The sequence below is a fragment of the Lepidochelys kempii genome, chromosome 5 (assembly GCF_965140285.1).
Source record: "Lepidochelys kempii isolate rLepKem1 chromosome 5, rLepKem1.hap1, whole genome shotgun sequence".
Lineage (NCBI taxonomy): Eukaryota > Metazoa > Chordata > Testudines > Cheloniidae > Lepidochelys > Lepidochelys kempii.
This window is the reverse complement of record NC_136384.1, coordinates 113,741,114-113,755,918: the sequence shown is the minus strand read 5'-3', so window position 1 is coordinate 113,755,918 and position 14,805 is coordinate 113,741,114. Positions and strand designations below refer to the sequence as shown.

General features: G+C 39.8%; 1 protein-coding gene across 1 annotated transcript in view; it reads right to left on the bottom strand.

Annotated features, from left to right (window-relative positions):
• MTAP (methylthioadenosine phosphorylase) overlaps positions 1–14,805 on the bottom strand; it is a 55,581-nt gene that overhangs the window by 27,208 nt on the left and 13,568 nt on the right. The window contains exons 3-4 of the mRNA XM_073345512.2: positions 9,301–9,359; positions 3,131–3,298 (exon numbers count right to left, since the gene is read on the bottom strand). Coding sequence (XP_073201613.1) covers positions 3,131–3,298; positions 9,301–9,359 — 227 coding nt within the window. The remainder of the gene's footprint in view (positions 1–3,130; positions 3,299–9,300; positions 9,360–14,805) is intronic.

The following is a 14,805-nucleotide window of genomic DNA, read 5'->3' as shown; positions in this document are numbered from 1 at the left end:
TGCAGCAAACTGAACTCTAGTGGCTCCCACACACACCACGGAAGTGTTTTTGGTCAGCATCAAGGGTAAAAATCCATCCACACATCAGCACACCTCTACTGGTGTCTAATTGAATAGTGTCAATGAGATCATGTAGTAAGAGACAAAAATAGATACATAGTGAAAATACACTGCCTTTGACCCCTGAATCACTATAAACAATGCTCAAGTATCCAACATTTCTTTAAGCAAATGAGCTACTTGTCAGAAAATAACATGCATATATATAAACTAAAAAATAGTAAGAATGTGTGTGTGTGTCTCTCTCTCTCCTGCCGTCTCCCTCTCTCAAGTCTTTGCTTGAAGAAAAAGCCATAAAGAAACCTCAGTGAACCTTGCACAGGTGGGTCATAGTAAATAAGGCACCTGGCTTAACAGATGGAGGGATACAAAATATCCCTCAAAGATTCAAAACTCTAAAAATCAGTCTTAAAATAACTTCCCTATAGCATAAGTCATATACAGAATATGTGACAGTTTGAGATGACCCAAATGAATCATTCCTGGCCTCACCACTTGTGAGAATTACACAACCCAAAAGTCATCACACAGAATCCTAAAGTTGCTTGCCCTTGAAGGAGGAGCTCACTGTACAACATGCAAAACAACTGGTTTGTGTGTATGGGTTTTTTTTGGGGGGGGCGGAGGAGGGAAGCGGGGAAAATGTGTGACATTGAGACAATCATATTTTCTTTTGTGTCAACCAACCAAACTTTATAGATCCAGCTTGTCCTTGAACAAGATAATGTTAAAAAATCCCTAGCTTTGTCTCAACGGACCCTTTTTCCATCACAAGTGAAGCAGAATTTTGAGGCCTTATTCTTGAGCACAACCAATGCAGTTGGACAAAACTGGCAGTCTATCTCCAGAGATGCCCAGTGCTAAAAAAAAAACTTGCCAAAATTCTTTCCACTTTTAAAGTGTTTAGAATTCTATAGACAATTCAAATAGGCCTAATTTCTGTCCCAATTCATAATTTAACAAAGCTGAGTTCTTTGTCAAGTTAAAAACAGTTTATAAAGATGAAATTATTATTGCTTTTGCTTTTATTTTTAGAGATAAGCGCATAAGTCAAGTCTGCTACTCCCAAAAATAATTCTAAAGACTTTCTTAAAGAACTAACTCTCTCCTAGAGCTACTATCACTGCAAGTTCACGGTCATATGCACAATTACTATGGACTCTTCTGTGTAGGCTTGTGAACGACATTCACAGAAGTTAATAAGAGCTGTCGATGCTCAATGCCTCTGAAAATCAGGCCTCTTTTATTTAGGTGCCTAAAGATGATATGAGTGCCTAAATGTAGGCACCTGAATTTGAAAATGATGGCCTTGGTTGTTTACTTTTCTGCCTCACTAAGATCTGCTAACTTGGTTGTCACTGTATGCATGTTTAACAGACATGCACTCAGAACAGATGTAGGTTTCAGAGTAGCAGCTATGTTAGCACCTTAGAGACTAACAAATTTATTTGAGCGTAAGCTTTCATAAGAGCTTACACTCAAATAAATTTGTTAGTTTCTAAGGTGCCACAAGTACTCCTTTTCTTAGAACAGATGTAGATATCCAAAGTAAAACCTTGGATCCATTTACCTGTGTGCACTTTGGGTTCAGAACATTGTGATTTGGGCCCATCTCTAATACAGATATTGCTCTTCAAGATCAGGGCTATAAATGAAAATAAAGGTTTCACACCTCTTAAGTAAGCCATAACTCATAACAGAGCACAAGTTACCCTTGCAGCCCACAGTCCTAGTGCAGCCTCACTGTTTATTATTGTAAATGTCATACTTCCTCTCCTTAAATAAGTTTGTGTTGTCCCTGATTTTTGGGCATATACTTTGAAAGCCAGTGTCACGTAATTGGGCACAGACAGGCTGAGAGCTGAAGGGTAAACATTTAAAGTCTCACAAACAGACATATCTCATTCTGGTAAGTCATGAGACACTAGGAAAATAAACTAACGAAGTTTAAGTCACAGGCTGTTTATATGTTCATTTCTACAAACTGAGTAATTAAAAGCTAAGAAGAGTCAGAAAAGAAAAAAAAAAAGGCTACTGACAAGCACAATCCACTCATTATTACATTATGTTTGAGTTTATGCTTCTAAAAGTCCAGGAGACGAAGAAGAATAGAGCTGTGGTTTTATCTGGTAGCAACAAGGGCCAGATTCTCATGTCAGATGTGTGCTTCCCATTCCTATATAGCTACTGCTTCTGCGTGCATGAACATAGTAGCTCGTGTTTTTAAATGCATGTTGCTGCAACCCACGCATCTGATACAGGAACTGAGCCTTGACAATGAATCCTAGTTATTTAGATCTTCACTGTTGATCAGATCAGTGCAGTGCAGTGCAGATTCAGCAAACCTATTTTTTCTTATTCTCTAAAGGGCCTTGTCCATATCTAGACTTACACAGCCACGAAAGCATTGCTTCAGGATTTCTTCTAGTACACACAGTAGACAAAACTTCAACAGCATTTGAAACAAAAATACAGGTTGTTTAATGCCTTTAATAAAGCTTTTCTTTTGCAAGGGCTACTACTTGAATGCACTAATCCTGGTTAAGTGCCCAATCCTCACTCAGTCAATTCACTTTGTATTTTTGTGCCTCAGTTCCCCATCTGTAAAATGGGCATAATAATCCTCACATTCTTCAACCTTTTCTCTCTCGTCTATTAGACTGTAAGATATTTGAGGCATAGGCTGCCTCTTACTATGTGCTTGTACAGCACCCACAACTGGGGTTTTGTTGGGGCCTCTCGATGCTACCATAATACAAATAATAAAATCATCAAGGTGACTTCCTCCATGAAATGAAGTCAAAAGCCTTTCCCCATCTCATAAGATGCTCCCTTTTTGGCTCCAATACTGAAGACTGTGACTTCAAGCCAGTGAGCCTTAAATGTTTATTAATTGTTATTATCATAGCACCAAGGAGCCCCCCGTCATGGACCAGGACCCCATTGTGCCAGGCGCTGTACAAACACACAATAAAAGACATTTCCTGCCCTAATGAATTTACCATTTAAGTTAAAAGCAAATATGACTGGATGGCTCTACTTTACAAAACACATCACATTGCTCCTTTACCTGTCAATGAACTGGTCGATCATAACAATATCTCCAGGCTGTATTTCTTCTCTTAATGAACCACAGGCGGTGGTTACTAAAATATGAGTACAACCCTCTTCTTTCAATGCCCAGATGTTGGCACGGAAGTTGACATTTGTTGGCATAATAGTATGGTGTCTCCCATGCCTGCAAAGACAGAAGTGGGAAGTGAGATGAATAAAATAAAATTAAACAACCAACCAACCAATGAGGAGTTCAGGAAATTTAATTTGCCTAGCAAAGCTACAAATGGAACTGTATTATAACTTACACTGTTGCCAACTCTGAGGATTTTATCACGAGTCTTGGGATATTTGATGTATTTCTTAAAGTATCAGCTCCTGGAGTCATGTGAACGTGAGAATTTCAGCTTTCACTTTTTAAAAAAGAATAAGTTTCTAGCTTTCATGGTTGTAGAGGAAAGCTTGAAAACATGACCTGAGTGCACCCTAATGGTAGGAAACCCCAGAAAGTAAATATGAAGTACCCAAAATTTATTATTTTTTTAAAAATCTTATGGTTTCTGAATACTTGGTTGACAATACTGGTTGACAACCCCTTGGTTGACAAGGGGTTGACAATACTGAACTTCCCATGTACTGTAATCCATTTATGGATTTACTTGCACAAGAGCCCACACAAAAATTCTGTCTGTAGGTTCCATTTACTTGGCCCCCATTGTTACTTCTCGTATGATGTGCCAGTGCTGTTATCAGAAGAAGAGTGGCTCTGTGACACTGTAATATTCTATCATCCCTCTCCAGCAGCAGATGTGTTTAATTTTATAAATATAAAGGTTATTTTTCTGTCAGCATTATGACCACCATCTGGGATCTGAAAGTCAAGCTGGGTTCTTTTACCTCTTACATCTTCACTATTATAAATAGAGATAAGTAGTAAAGATAAGATTCTGCACTCAGAACAAAACCAGCAATGTCTAATGATAAAATGGGCAGAAAAGTATCCAGCTCACCCTTCCATCCACAGCTCTCACAGAGCCTGTAGTAGTAAGATAAAAAAGTTAAAGGGGGGAGTGGAAGATTTAACACCCCATCCCTCTCGAAAAAGTACACAAACATGGTATTTCCTCCACCCCTCATCTTTTCAAATCATGGTGGGGAAGCTGTATGACATTCAATCTTTCCTTCTTTCTTTGGAAGAGGATGCAATACTACCCCGGGGCTAGGTCTACATTAAAATCTTACATCCGGGTTTGCTAAACTAGCATCTAAAATGGCTTACCCAGCCTCTCCAGAATGGTAATAAACTCCATTTTTAGACCACCACACGTCAGTCAAATACACTACGTTAAAAAGGATATTGAACACTGCTGTCCACGTCAGTCCAGACAATCAAGTTCTATACTGACCAAGGTATATGGGAGAGTCGTGTTTGACATTGTCTAAAGAGGCAGAACAAAAATACTATGGTATACACCTAATATCAGGATAAGGCTACTAATATTTTGTTGTTGTTGTTTGGTCCTTGGGAATCCTAGTGTATAGTTTTAAAGATATACAAAGAAGCATAATTAGACACACTATAAGTTCCAGTTTGCATGTCTGTATCTCAGAGTACCATGTTCTTGTTGAGCAGGGGAAGGGGAAAGGAGTATCACACTAAGGCATAGATGGCAGGGGAAAAAAAGAATAGTTACATAAACATAAGTGCAATGAAATGACCCAAGTCTCCCCAAACTAGTAATATAAACAGGCTATCAGACAGTATTATATTTCAAAGTAACATGTGGGAGGTAGCCACACGACCCCCACTAATATTAATGGGACTTACATGGCAAAATCCTGGGACGTAATGCAAGACTTCCCACAGGGCGGCACATAACTTATTTTAACCAAAATAATCAAGGATATCAGTAATCACATGAAGGGCCATGGTAAGTAATATGGCTAACCTCAAATTCTTCAGCTCTGAAAGAACTACAGTGACTACCCCACCCAATTCACAGATTTATTTTTTTTTAATTCAAGCCTCTCTTGGTTTTCTGTGCTTATGTAATAGGACATTTTTCCTTTTTACTGGAAAATATTTCATGACCTCATCTTTAATAAACTAGATAGTTAAGGCTATGAAAAGAATCCAAAGGGAAAAAGGCCAACGGAAACACAGCAGAAGACAAAAAGTACCCAAAGAAACAAATATTGGAGAAATCCAACCAGATGCGATTTCCACAATCAGCAATTGCATCCAGCCACAAAAGAGTTTGGAAAGGAGAAAATAAAGAGGAAAATAAAATCGCAAACTAAGGCAAACACAGAATCTACCCACCATACTCAAATAGTGACATATTAGCAGGTGTGCTATATCCACCCTTAAAAATTATAAACTCAATTCTGTATAGAAAATGGAAGAGAAAAAACAAAAAAAGATTTTACTTAGCAGAGAACTAGATACTGTAGTATGAAGATGGCAACCACTCCAAAATCCTACATTTTACTATGTAAGCCTCAGGAGGTGTCAAGACCAGAGTAAGCCAAGCAGGACCCAAGGCCTATCTACCTTTAAGAGAAACTGTAAAATAGATCGCATTTTATACAGTGCATAAAAGAGGCATATTACTGCCCACATGACAGTGACTTTACTAGAGGAAAAGACCATAGTAGAAAAGAAGATAGCAGCACAAGAAAATATGGGAAATTTCTGCCCCCCCCCTTTTTAAATTAAAAAAATTAGGGCTGTCAATTAATCACAGTTAACTCATGTGATCACCTCAAAAAAATTAATATCATGATTTTAAAAAATTAATATCATGATTAATCACACTGTTAAACAATAGAATACCAATTGAAATTTATTAAAAAATTTGGATGTTTTTCTACATTTTCAAATATATCAATTTCAATTACAACACAGAATACAAAGTGTACACTGCTCACTTTATATTATTTTTGTTTACAAATATTTGCACTGTAAAAATTATAAAAGAAATTGTATTTTTCAATTCATCTCTTACAAGTTCTGTAGTGCAATCTCTTAATCATGAATGTGAAACTCACAAATATAGTTTTTTTGTTACATGCCTGCGCTCAAAAACAAAACAATGTAAAACTTCAGAGCCTACAAGTCTAGTCACTCCTACTTTTTGTTCAGCCAATTGCTAAGACAAACAAGTTTGTTTACATTTATGGGAGAAAATGCTGTCCACTTCTTAATTATAATGTCACCAAAAAGTGAGAACAGGCATTGGCAGGGCATTGTTGTAGCTGGCGTCGCAAGATATTTACATGCCAGATGTGCTAAAGATTCATATGTCTCTTCATGCTTCAGCCATCGTTCTAGAGGACACGCTTCCATGCTGATGACGCTCATTCAAAATATAATGTGTTAATTAAATTTGTGACTGAACTCCTTGGGGGAGAATTGTATGTCTCCGGCTCTGCATTACCTGCATTCTGCATATATTTCATATTATAGCAGTCTCGGATGATGACCCAGCACATGTTGTTCATTTTAAGAACACTTTCACTGAAAATTTGACAAAATGCAAAGAAGACATCAATGTGAAATTTCTAAAGATAGCTACAGCAGTCAACCCAAGGTTTAAGAATCTGAAGTGCCTTCCAAAATCTGAGAGGGATGAGGTATGGAGCATGCTTTCAGAAGTCTTCAAAGAGCAACACTCTGATGCAGAAACTGCAGAACCCAAACCACCAAAAAAGAAAATCAACCTTCCGCTGGTGGCATCTGACTCAGATGATGAAAGTGAACATACATCGGTCTGCACTGCTTTGGATCCTTATCGAGCAAAACCCATCATCCACATGGACACATGTCCTCTGAAATGCTGGTTGAGCATCAAGGGACATATGAATTTTTAGCGCATCTGGCATGTAAATATCTTGTGACTCCGGCTACAACAGTGCCATGCAAAAGCCTGTTCTCACTTTCAGGAGACATTGTGAACAAGAAGTAGGCAGCATTATCCTCTGCAAATGTAAACAAACATGTTTGTCTGAGCGATTGGCTGAACAAGAAGTAGGACTGATTGGACTTGTAGGCTCTAAAGTTTTACACTGTTTTATTTTTGAATGCAGGGGTTTTCTTTGTACAAAATTCTACATTTGTAAGTTCAACTTTCATGATAAAGAGATTGCACTACTGCACTTGTATTAGGGGAATTGAAAAATACTATTTCTTTTGTTTTTTACAGTTCAAATTTTTGTAATAAAAATAAATATAAAGTGAGCACAGTATACTTTGTATTCTGTGTTGTAATTGAAATCAATATATTTGAAAATGTAAAAACCACCCAAAGTATTTAAATACATAGTATTGTATCATTGTTTAACAGTGCGATTATTTTTTTAAATCGCACAATTAATCACGATTAATTTTGTTTAATCGCTTGACAGCCCTACAAAAAATTAAACCTTGGCTGTATCCAGAATGCAAAATCCAATTTTCTCTAGATTTGCTGGAGGATCTCTTGGAGGTCTCAAAGACGTATATTGTAAGCTCTCTCTCTATCACTAAAGTTTCAGCACACGCATACACATCCCAGCTCTCCCTATCTCTTTAACAAAGTCATCTTTTCAACCAAGCATTCACTGGAGCTAAAGAGGCATTAACAACAACAAAAAACCAACCAAACAAAATTCCAATAGTCTGGCTAAAAATCCTTTCCTCTCATAATTGTTCGGCCTTCAGTTCCTTGTGATGGCATAACTGCACTAGTTCTACAGGTGCCAGAGTGTCTTTCAGAGTAAACAATATCTAGATTTCTAACTTAAAAAGGAAACAGAAAAAAGTCTGCCAATTTTTGGGGGGAAAAGAGGGAACAAGCCCCTTCTTCCTACCCCTCACTTTTGCAAGTCATCTTTAAGGCTGTATTTTCTTTTTTTTCCCCCCCTTTTCTTTTTTTATGTGGAGGGGATTAGACCGGATGATTCTGCTGATGAAACCACAGTGACACATTTACATTTTCCTTCAAGCAAATGTCTCCAGCAGCTGCACTTTTTCTTGTCAGTCAGTCAGGGCAGAACATGTGCAGTACCCCAAACATCCTTTGTAAAACATCACCGATAGCAGAGGGAAATGCTTCATGAAGCTACAGGAACTGTTTAGATGCTCATTAAACATGCACAGGAGTGATTTTTCCTTTCCAACATCTAAAAATTAACCACATGCCCCCCCAAAAAGTAGCAAGGGCACAACTCCTTAAGAACCATTTACATGCAAAGTTTCAACCTTCACCCAGGTTAGCTGTCATCATGACTAGATGAAATTAGATTTAAAAAATTCCAAAAACCTAGGAAGAGTCCTTACTAAGTTCAAACGTGGCTGGATAACATTTCCTCAAATTTCCACCCCCACCACCTTTAGACCTATTTCCAGCCTTACGAAGGACCCCAGAAATGATCTGGCAAAAGCTATGAGGTGGTTATAAACCTTTTTTGGCTACAAGTGAAAGGCACACTACATTTCTATGGTATTTTCTCTCTATTGGATAACACCACAAAGCAGATTCTTTTACTGCATCTGCTTTCATTTTAAATCTGAAAGAGTACAATGCCTTTGTCACTGAAAGGTGGATTGGATCACTGTAGGATCAATTATGCCTGGAAGGACGAGTTGAATCAGAACAGCTGTACCTCTTACATAAAGTTCTAGTCTCTAATACAGCAGACCCTTGATAGAGAGCACATTGCTATAGCACGGATTCACATACAGGGCAGTCACAGCGATGGATCCCAAATTTAAATATTTAAATTGGAATCCATGGTAACGCAGCCCCCGGTCTAATGCAATCCCCGCGTTAATGCGGTATCGCGCATGGATCCCGAACCCCACGTTCTAGCGAGGGTCCAGTGTAGCACTAAAACAAAGTTCTGTTGAACCAGTGGAGACTGAAATTGAGCTAGGGTTTGTGAATGGATAGTGTTTTACAAGAGTTCCAGATGCCTGAACTGCTCTATAAAGGACAAAATTATGTCACACAGACCAACTTTAAGCTCCTGATTCTTCTCCCAACTGAAGTCAATGGAAGTTTTGCCATTTGCAGGATCAGACCTAATTTGCTAGTCATAAGAAGCAGTTAGTCCATCTGACACAGACAGAAAAAGGAAACATCTTCAACAAACCACTTTATTTAAGACATGAGGAACGCAAAAATCCTTTGAAGAGCTCTTTACCTTGCTAGAAGCACACAGTCAACATTTTTTATCTTTCCCAATATCAAAGCATCCGACGGCTGCAAAAAAACAAAACAAGGAACAGTCACAATATGCCAGCAAGATCAGAAATATCTACCGATATTTATGCTGATCAATATCACTATGAAAAGAAATAAAAGTTTACTGCTGTAACCTCACATTTTCTTCAGCTCATAAATAACTGCAATTTAATGTGACTGATTACTAAAGCCAGCAGACTCAAACAGATGACTAAAAACTAGAACTGGAAGGGCATATTTTGCAATCACATGGTTTCAGTGTATTAATACCATCACTAACATTTGAAGTCCAACCACATATTTCACACAGCTGTTCAAACATGTTACAAAAGAACAGGTTAGACAAACATCTATAAAGGTATACTTAACCCTGCGACAGCACAGGGAGTTGGACTAGACAAATCTGTAACGTCCCTTTCAGCCCTCAATTTCTATGATAAACATTAAAAAACCCAATACACTAAGGTTACCTTTAAAAGTAATTGCATCCATGGTAACTTTTGTTTTTTCATAGCATTCTATGTAATACAGGTGTCACCCCTTAATTGGAAATGCTAATTATTTTGTTAACTGATCATCTGCATTTTAAAAAAGATATTAGCAGATGAGTTTTCAGGAAACTTGTTAATTTGATACATGATTAAAAATATACACAGAAGATATACAAGTAACATTATAAATAACACTTTCTTTTCTTACAGCACTATTAGAGAGAGTTTTGCAAAAACTGACCATTCAGGCAGTGTTGAAATACAGTAGATCAGTGGCTCCCATATTTTACTGGTTCATCATATACAACCTTCTTAGAAGAAAAGATGTTAGGTCTTAATAGTCTTAAGTATTTACAGACTCATTTTAAAACAAGTTTTGAATTTGGCTGGTGGAGATCTGCCTGGGAAAAATAAGAAGAGAAGGGACCTGGGTGGAAGGGCTACAGGACATGAGGTTTACAGCTGGCCAGGAATTTTTCATTAAAATAGTTTATTGTCGGAAAATGCCAATTTGTTGAAACCAAAATTCTGTGGGAACCTATTGGCTTTCTCAGACCCAGAATGGCATTTCTAGTCAAAAGCAGAGACAGACCCACCTCACAATAGCGTGATGGTCAAGGCACTCATTTAGAATATGAGTGACCTTGGTTCAAATCTGTGGTCTGCCTGATTTAGACAAGTGCCCTGACCATCAGGCTATTATGTATTCTGAAGTCAGGGATCTCTCTCTGTTGTGTTATTTTGGGGGGTTTGTTTTTTGTTAAAAACTGCGAGAGATCTCAGTTTCATCCTGATGCAGAACAGTAACATTTTTTGAAATCATGAAAATATCATGATACAGGAAAACAGTTTCCTACCCAGGTCTAAGGAGGTTAGACTAAAGGTATGGATTCTGGCTGGAGTGCACGGAGGGGGGAGGGGCTCTGGTGGGGTGGAGGGAGAAAATAACAAGCAGGGAGGGGTGTGATGTGGTGTGGCATGTGTGTAAATAAAAGGAAGCTAGCAAACAGGAGTGGCTAACAGGAGAGTTTTGCGAGAGAGTTCTCCACGTGAAGGAGGGGCGGTTACGTGACCCTTGGGGTAAGTTTGTTGTCTGTAATGTCTGTGTTTGTGATGTGCTTACTGCTTAACTGAAATATACTGTGTGGTCTGTTTGTTTGGGGGACCGTGTGCTGAGTCTAATAGCCTGCTAGACAAGGCTAAGAGCGTCTTAAAGAGGCTTTGATACCTAATTCCTTTAGCACCCATCAGCCCTTAACCAGGGGGCAAGGCTACTCAGGAAGACCAGGGCTTTAAAAAGCCCGCTCCTATGTGACCAGAGGCGCTAGTAGGGTGACCAGATGTCCCGATTTTATAGGGACAGTCCCAATTTTGGGGTCTTTTTCTTATATAGGCTCCCATTACCCCCCACCCCCATCCCGATTTTTCACATTTGCTGTCTGGTCACCCTAGGCGCTAGCGAACAGGAGAGTTTTGCGAGGGAGTTTAGAAGTGTAGTGTGAGGGGGGGCTAGATACACTTACCATTCAGAAGTTTTAAAAGAACACTCAGATGAGGAAACTACAGACCCCAAATCACCAAAAAACAACAGTGCCATGCGAACGCCTGTTCTCGCTTTTTGGTGACATTGTGATTAAGAAGTGGACAACATTATCTCCCGTAAACGTAAACAAACTTGTTTGTCTGAGCAATTAGCTGAAGTAGGACTGAGTGGACTTGTAGGCTCTAAAGCTTTACATTGTTTTATTTTTGCATGCAGTTATTTTTTGTACATAATTCTACATTTGTAAGTTCAACTTTCATGATAAAGAGATTGCACTACAGTACTTGTATTAGGTGAATTGAAAAATACTATTTCTTTTATCATTTTTACAGTGCAAATATTTGTAATAAAAATAACTATAAAGTGAACACTGTACACTTTGTATTGTGTTGCAATTGAAATAAATATATTTGAAAATGAAGAAAACATCCAAAAATATTTAAATAAATGGTATTCTATTATTGTTTAACAGCGCGATTAATTTTTTTAATCGCTTGACAGCCTTACAAACCATCTCCCTTGCTCTATATACCCATAATCAGTGCTACAAAACGTCAGCCACTAATTTTGAAAATGACATTAAGAGGGACTCATGGTGCATTACCTTCATTTATGCTGATAACATACTTTCTGGATAAAAAGTGAAGAGACTGCACCTCAGCATCTAACATCCTAAAAGCTTGGAAGGAGGGAGAAGAAAAGGGCCCTAGGCAGCAGCCTACTTGTTAGTGTTCTAGAGGGCCCACAAATACAGCGGGTCAGGAATTGTTCAACAAAATGGGTTTTCATCAGAAAACGTCCATTTGTTGAAACCAAAACTTTAGAGTGGAAAGGGTCGATTTTGATGAAATTTTCATTGGGAAGGTTTCTCAGGTCCAGGATGGAGTTTCTGGTCAAAACCAGAGAAAGACAGAGACTCTGACTTCACAGCCCCATGGCTAGGTCACCCACCTGAATGTGGGAAACCAGAGACTTGAATCTGGGTCTCCCATGTCCCAGCTGAGTGCCCTAACCAGCAGGCTATTGTGAGGTGGCAAAGTGCCTGTCTCACAAGTTTCCATGAAAAACTAGAAAAGTTTTAGGGTTTTATTATCCTGATGCAAAACAAGATTTTTTGTTGTTTTTGAAATCTTGAAACTTTTCATGAAAGCCATTTCTCACCTAGCTCTAAGCCTCAGTATATCAAATGGAAAAGTCCCTCCCCTTCCTGCCTACCTATTCCCAACCTTACCCCACAGTGGTATCATCTCCATCACTGGGAAATACCATTGCTTAAATAGAGCCATATACCCTAATAAGTTGATGGTACTTCTACTAACTCTGCCATCCTCAAACCTGTTACCTTACTAAAAGGTTTAGGGCGGGCAAACTTTTTGGCCTGAGGGCCACATCGGGTTTCCAAAATTGTATGGAGGGCTGGTTAGGGGAGGCTGTGTCTCTCCAAAGAGCCAGGCATGGCCCGGCCCCCCGCCTCCTATCCGACCTCCCCCCACTTCTCGCTCTCTGATGGCCCCCCCGGGACTCCTGCCCCATCCAACCCCCCGTCCCCTGACGGCCCCCCCGGGACTCCAGCCCCATCCAACCCCCTGTCCCCTGACGGCCCCCCCCCCCCCGGGACTCCAGTCCCATCCAACCCCCCGTCCCCTGACGGCCCCCCCCGGGACTCCAGCCCCATCCACCACCCCCTGCTCCCTGACCACCCCCTACCCCTGACTGCCCCCCTCTCATTCCTGACTTGCCCCCCGGGACCCCTGCCCCATCCAACCACCCCTTCTCCCTGCCCCCCAACGCCCCATCCAATTCACCCCCCTTCCCCCCAGGGACCCCTGTCCCCATTCAACCCCCCTGTTCCCCACCCTCTGACCACCCCCCCCAACTCCCCTGCCTTCTATCCAACACCCCTTACCGCACTGCCTGGAGCACTGGTGGCTCTGCAACTGCGCTGCCTGGCCGCCCAGAGCATTGCGCCAGTGGCGTGGTGCGCTGAGGCTGTGGGGGAGGGGGAACAGCAGGGAAGGGCCGGGAAACAGCCTCCAGGGCCAGGAGCTCAGGGGCCAGGCAGGAGGGTCCCGCGGGCTGGATGTGGCCCGTGGGCCTAGTTTGCCCATCTCTGGTTTAGGGCCTCATTTTCAGAGATGTTGAGCTTCTGCGGCTCCTGTTGACAAAAATTAGAATGGCAACTCCTCCGAGATTCTGAAAACCAGGCCCTAAATAAGTGGAAATGAAGCTGTGCACCAAAAAGTTTAAGCCACCTTCTTCAGTGCCAGTCATTCCACTGTTATCCTGGGTCTTAGAACCAAAATAGACATTTACAAAATCTTTTAATTTTACTTCTTTCTTGATCATAATTACTAATTTATTAACTATCTTCCCAATGTTTAAAAATATCCACCCATACAATTTTAGAAATGCTATGATGTCTAATACTTCCCATAGGAACACTATTTGTAGTTTAATGCTAAGTACAATATCTCAGTTGTCATTTGATTTTATATCTGCTGTTTTATTCTCATTACATGGTCTCTTCAAGTGCTGTATTTTATTGGACTATGTATCATGCTTTAAAGTCTGCCAGAAATGGAATCACAATGCCTTTAGAAAAAGGGAATTGTCCAGAGGATTTATCATATCCTGATTTTTTAGAAAGTCCCTATTTAATTTTAACCTACTGACATTTGAAACATCTCATTAACCTGGCTATATCCCTTACCAAATGCTTACTCACTGTTCTGAGCCAGATGTGGCTTTGGGAGAGCAGTTTCCTTAGGCATCAGGATAGAGAAAACCCTTATTGTCTAGTTACCAAGCGATTTTGTTCTTACAACATTCCATAACACAACTCACTACACAGCTAGTGTTTATCAATTTATGAAGTATCGCAGCAAATTTGCTGTGTACCTTAAAATCATCCATAACATAGCTCAGAGCTAATGCTGCAGGATAGTAAAATAATGTGTGTGTTTAAAGCCACAGTTAATAAGATCTACTGAAATTGAATACCTCATATCAGAAGAAAAATCAGAGAACAGAACAGTAGATTGATGCATTAGCTCTTTCACATTGCAAAGTGTAGATTCAAGTGTATTTGGAATTATAAATAAAATTATTTTGGTGGCCTCAATCTAGATGCTATGAGACATTTTTCCACATCATCATATTTTGGTACACTTTGCAGTCTGAGGTTTGATGGGGGAAATGCAGGGATCCCTGTGATGGCATAGCAGTAGTGCACCGGGTCAGATTTCAAAGTTGCAAGACCAATCAGTCCAATTCTCAATTTCCCTCACTATGGCACAATTTCCTTCTATATGCTTGTGAGAAAACATCAATATGCACATTTAATAATAATGAAAGTTTCCCCACATTGTCCCACCAATTTACCCCAAACTATGATCTGAAGAGACCTTTCCAAGGGCAAGAGGACAGTTAA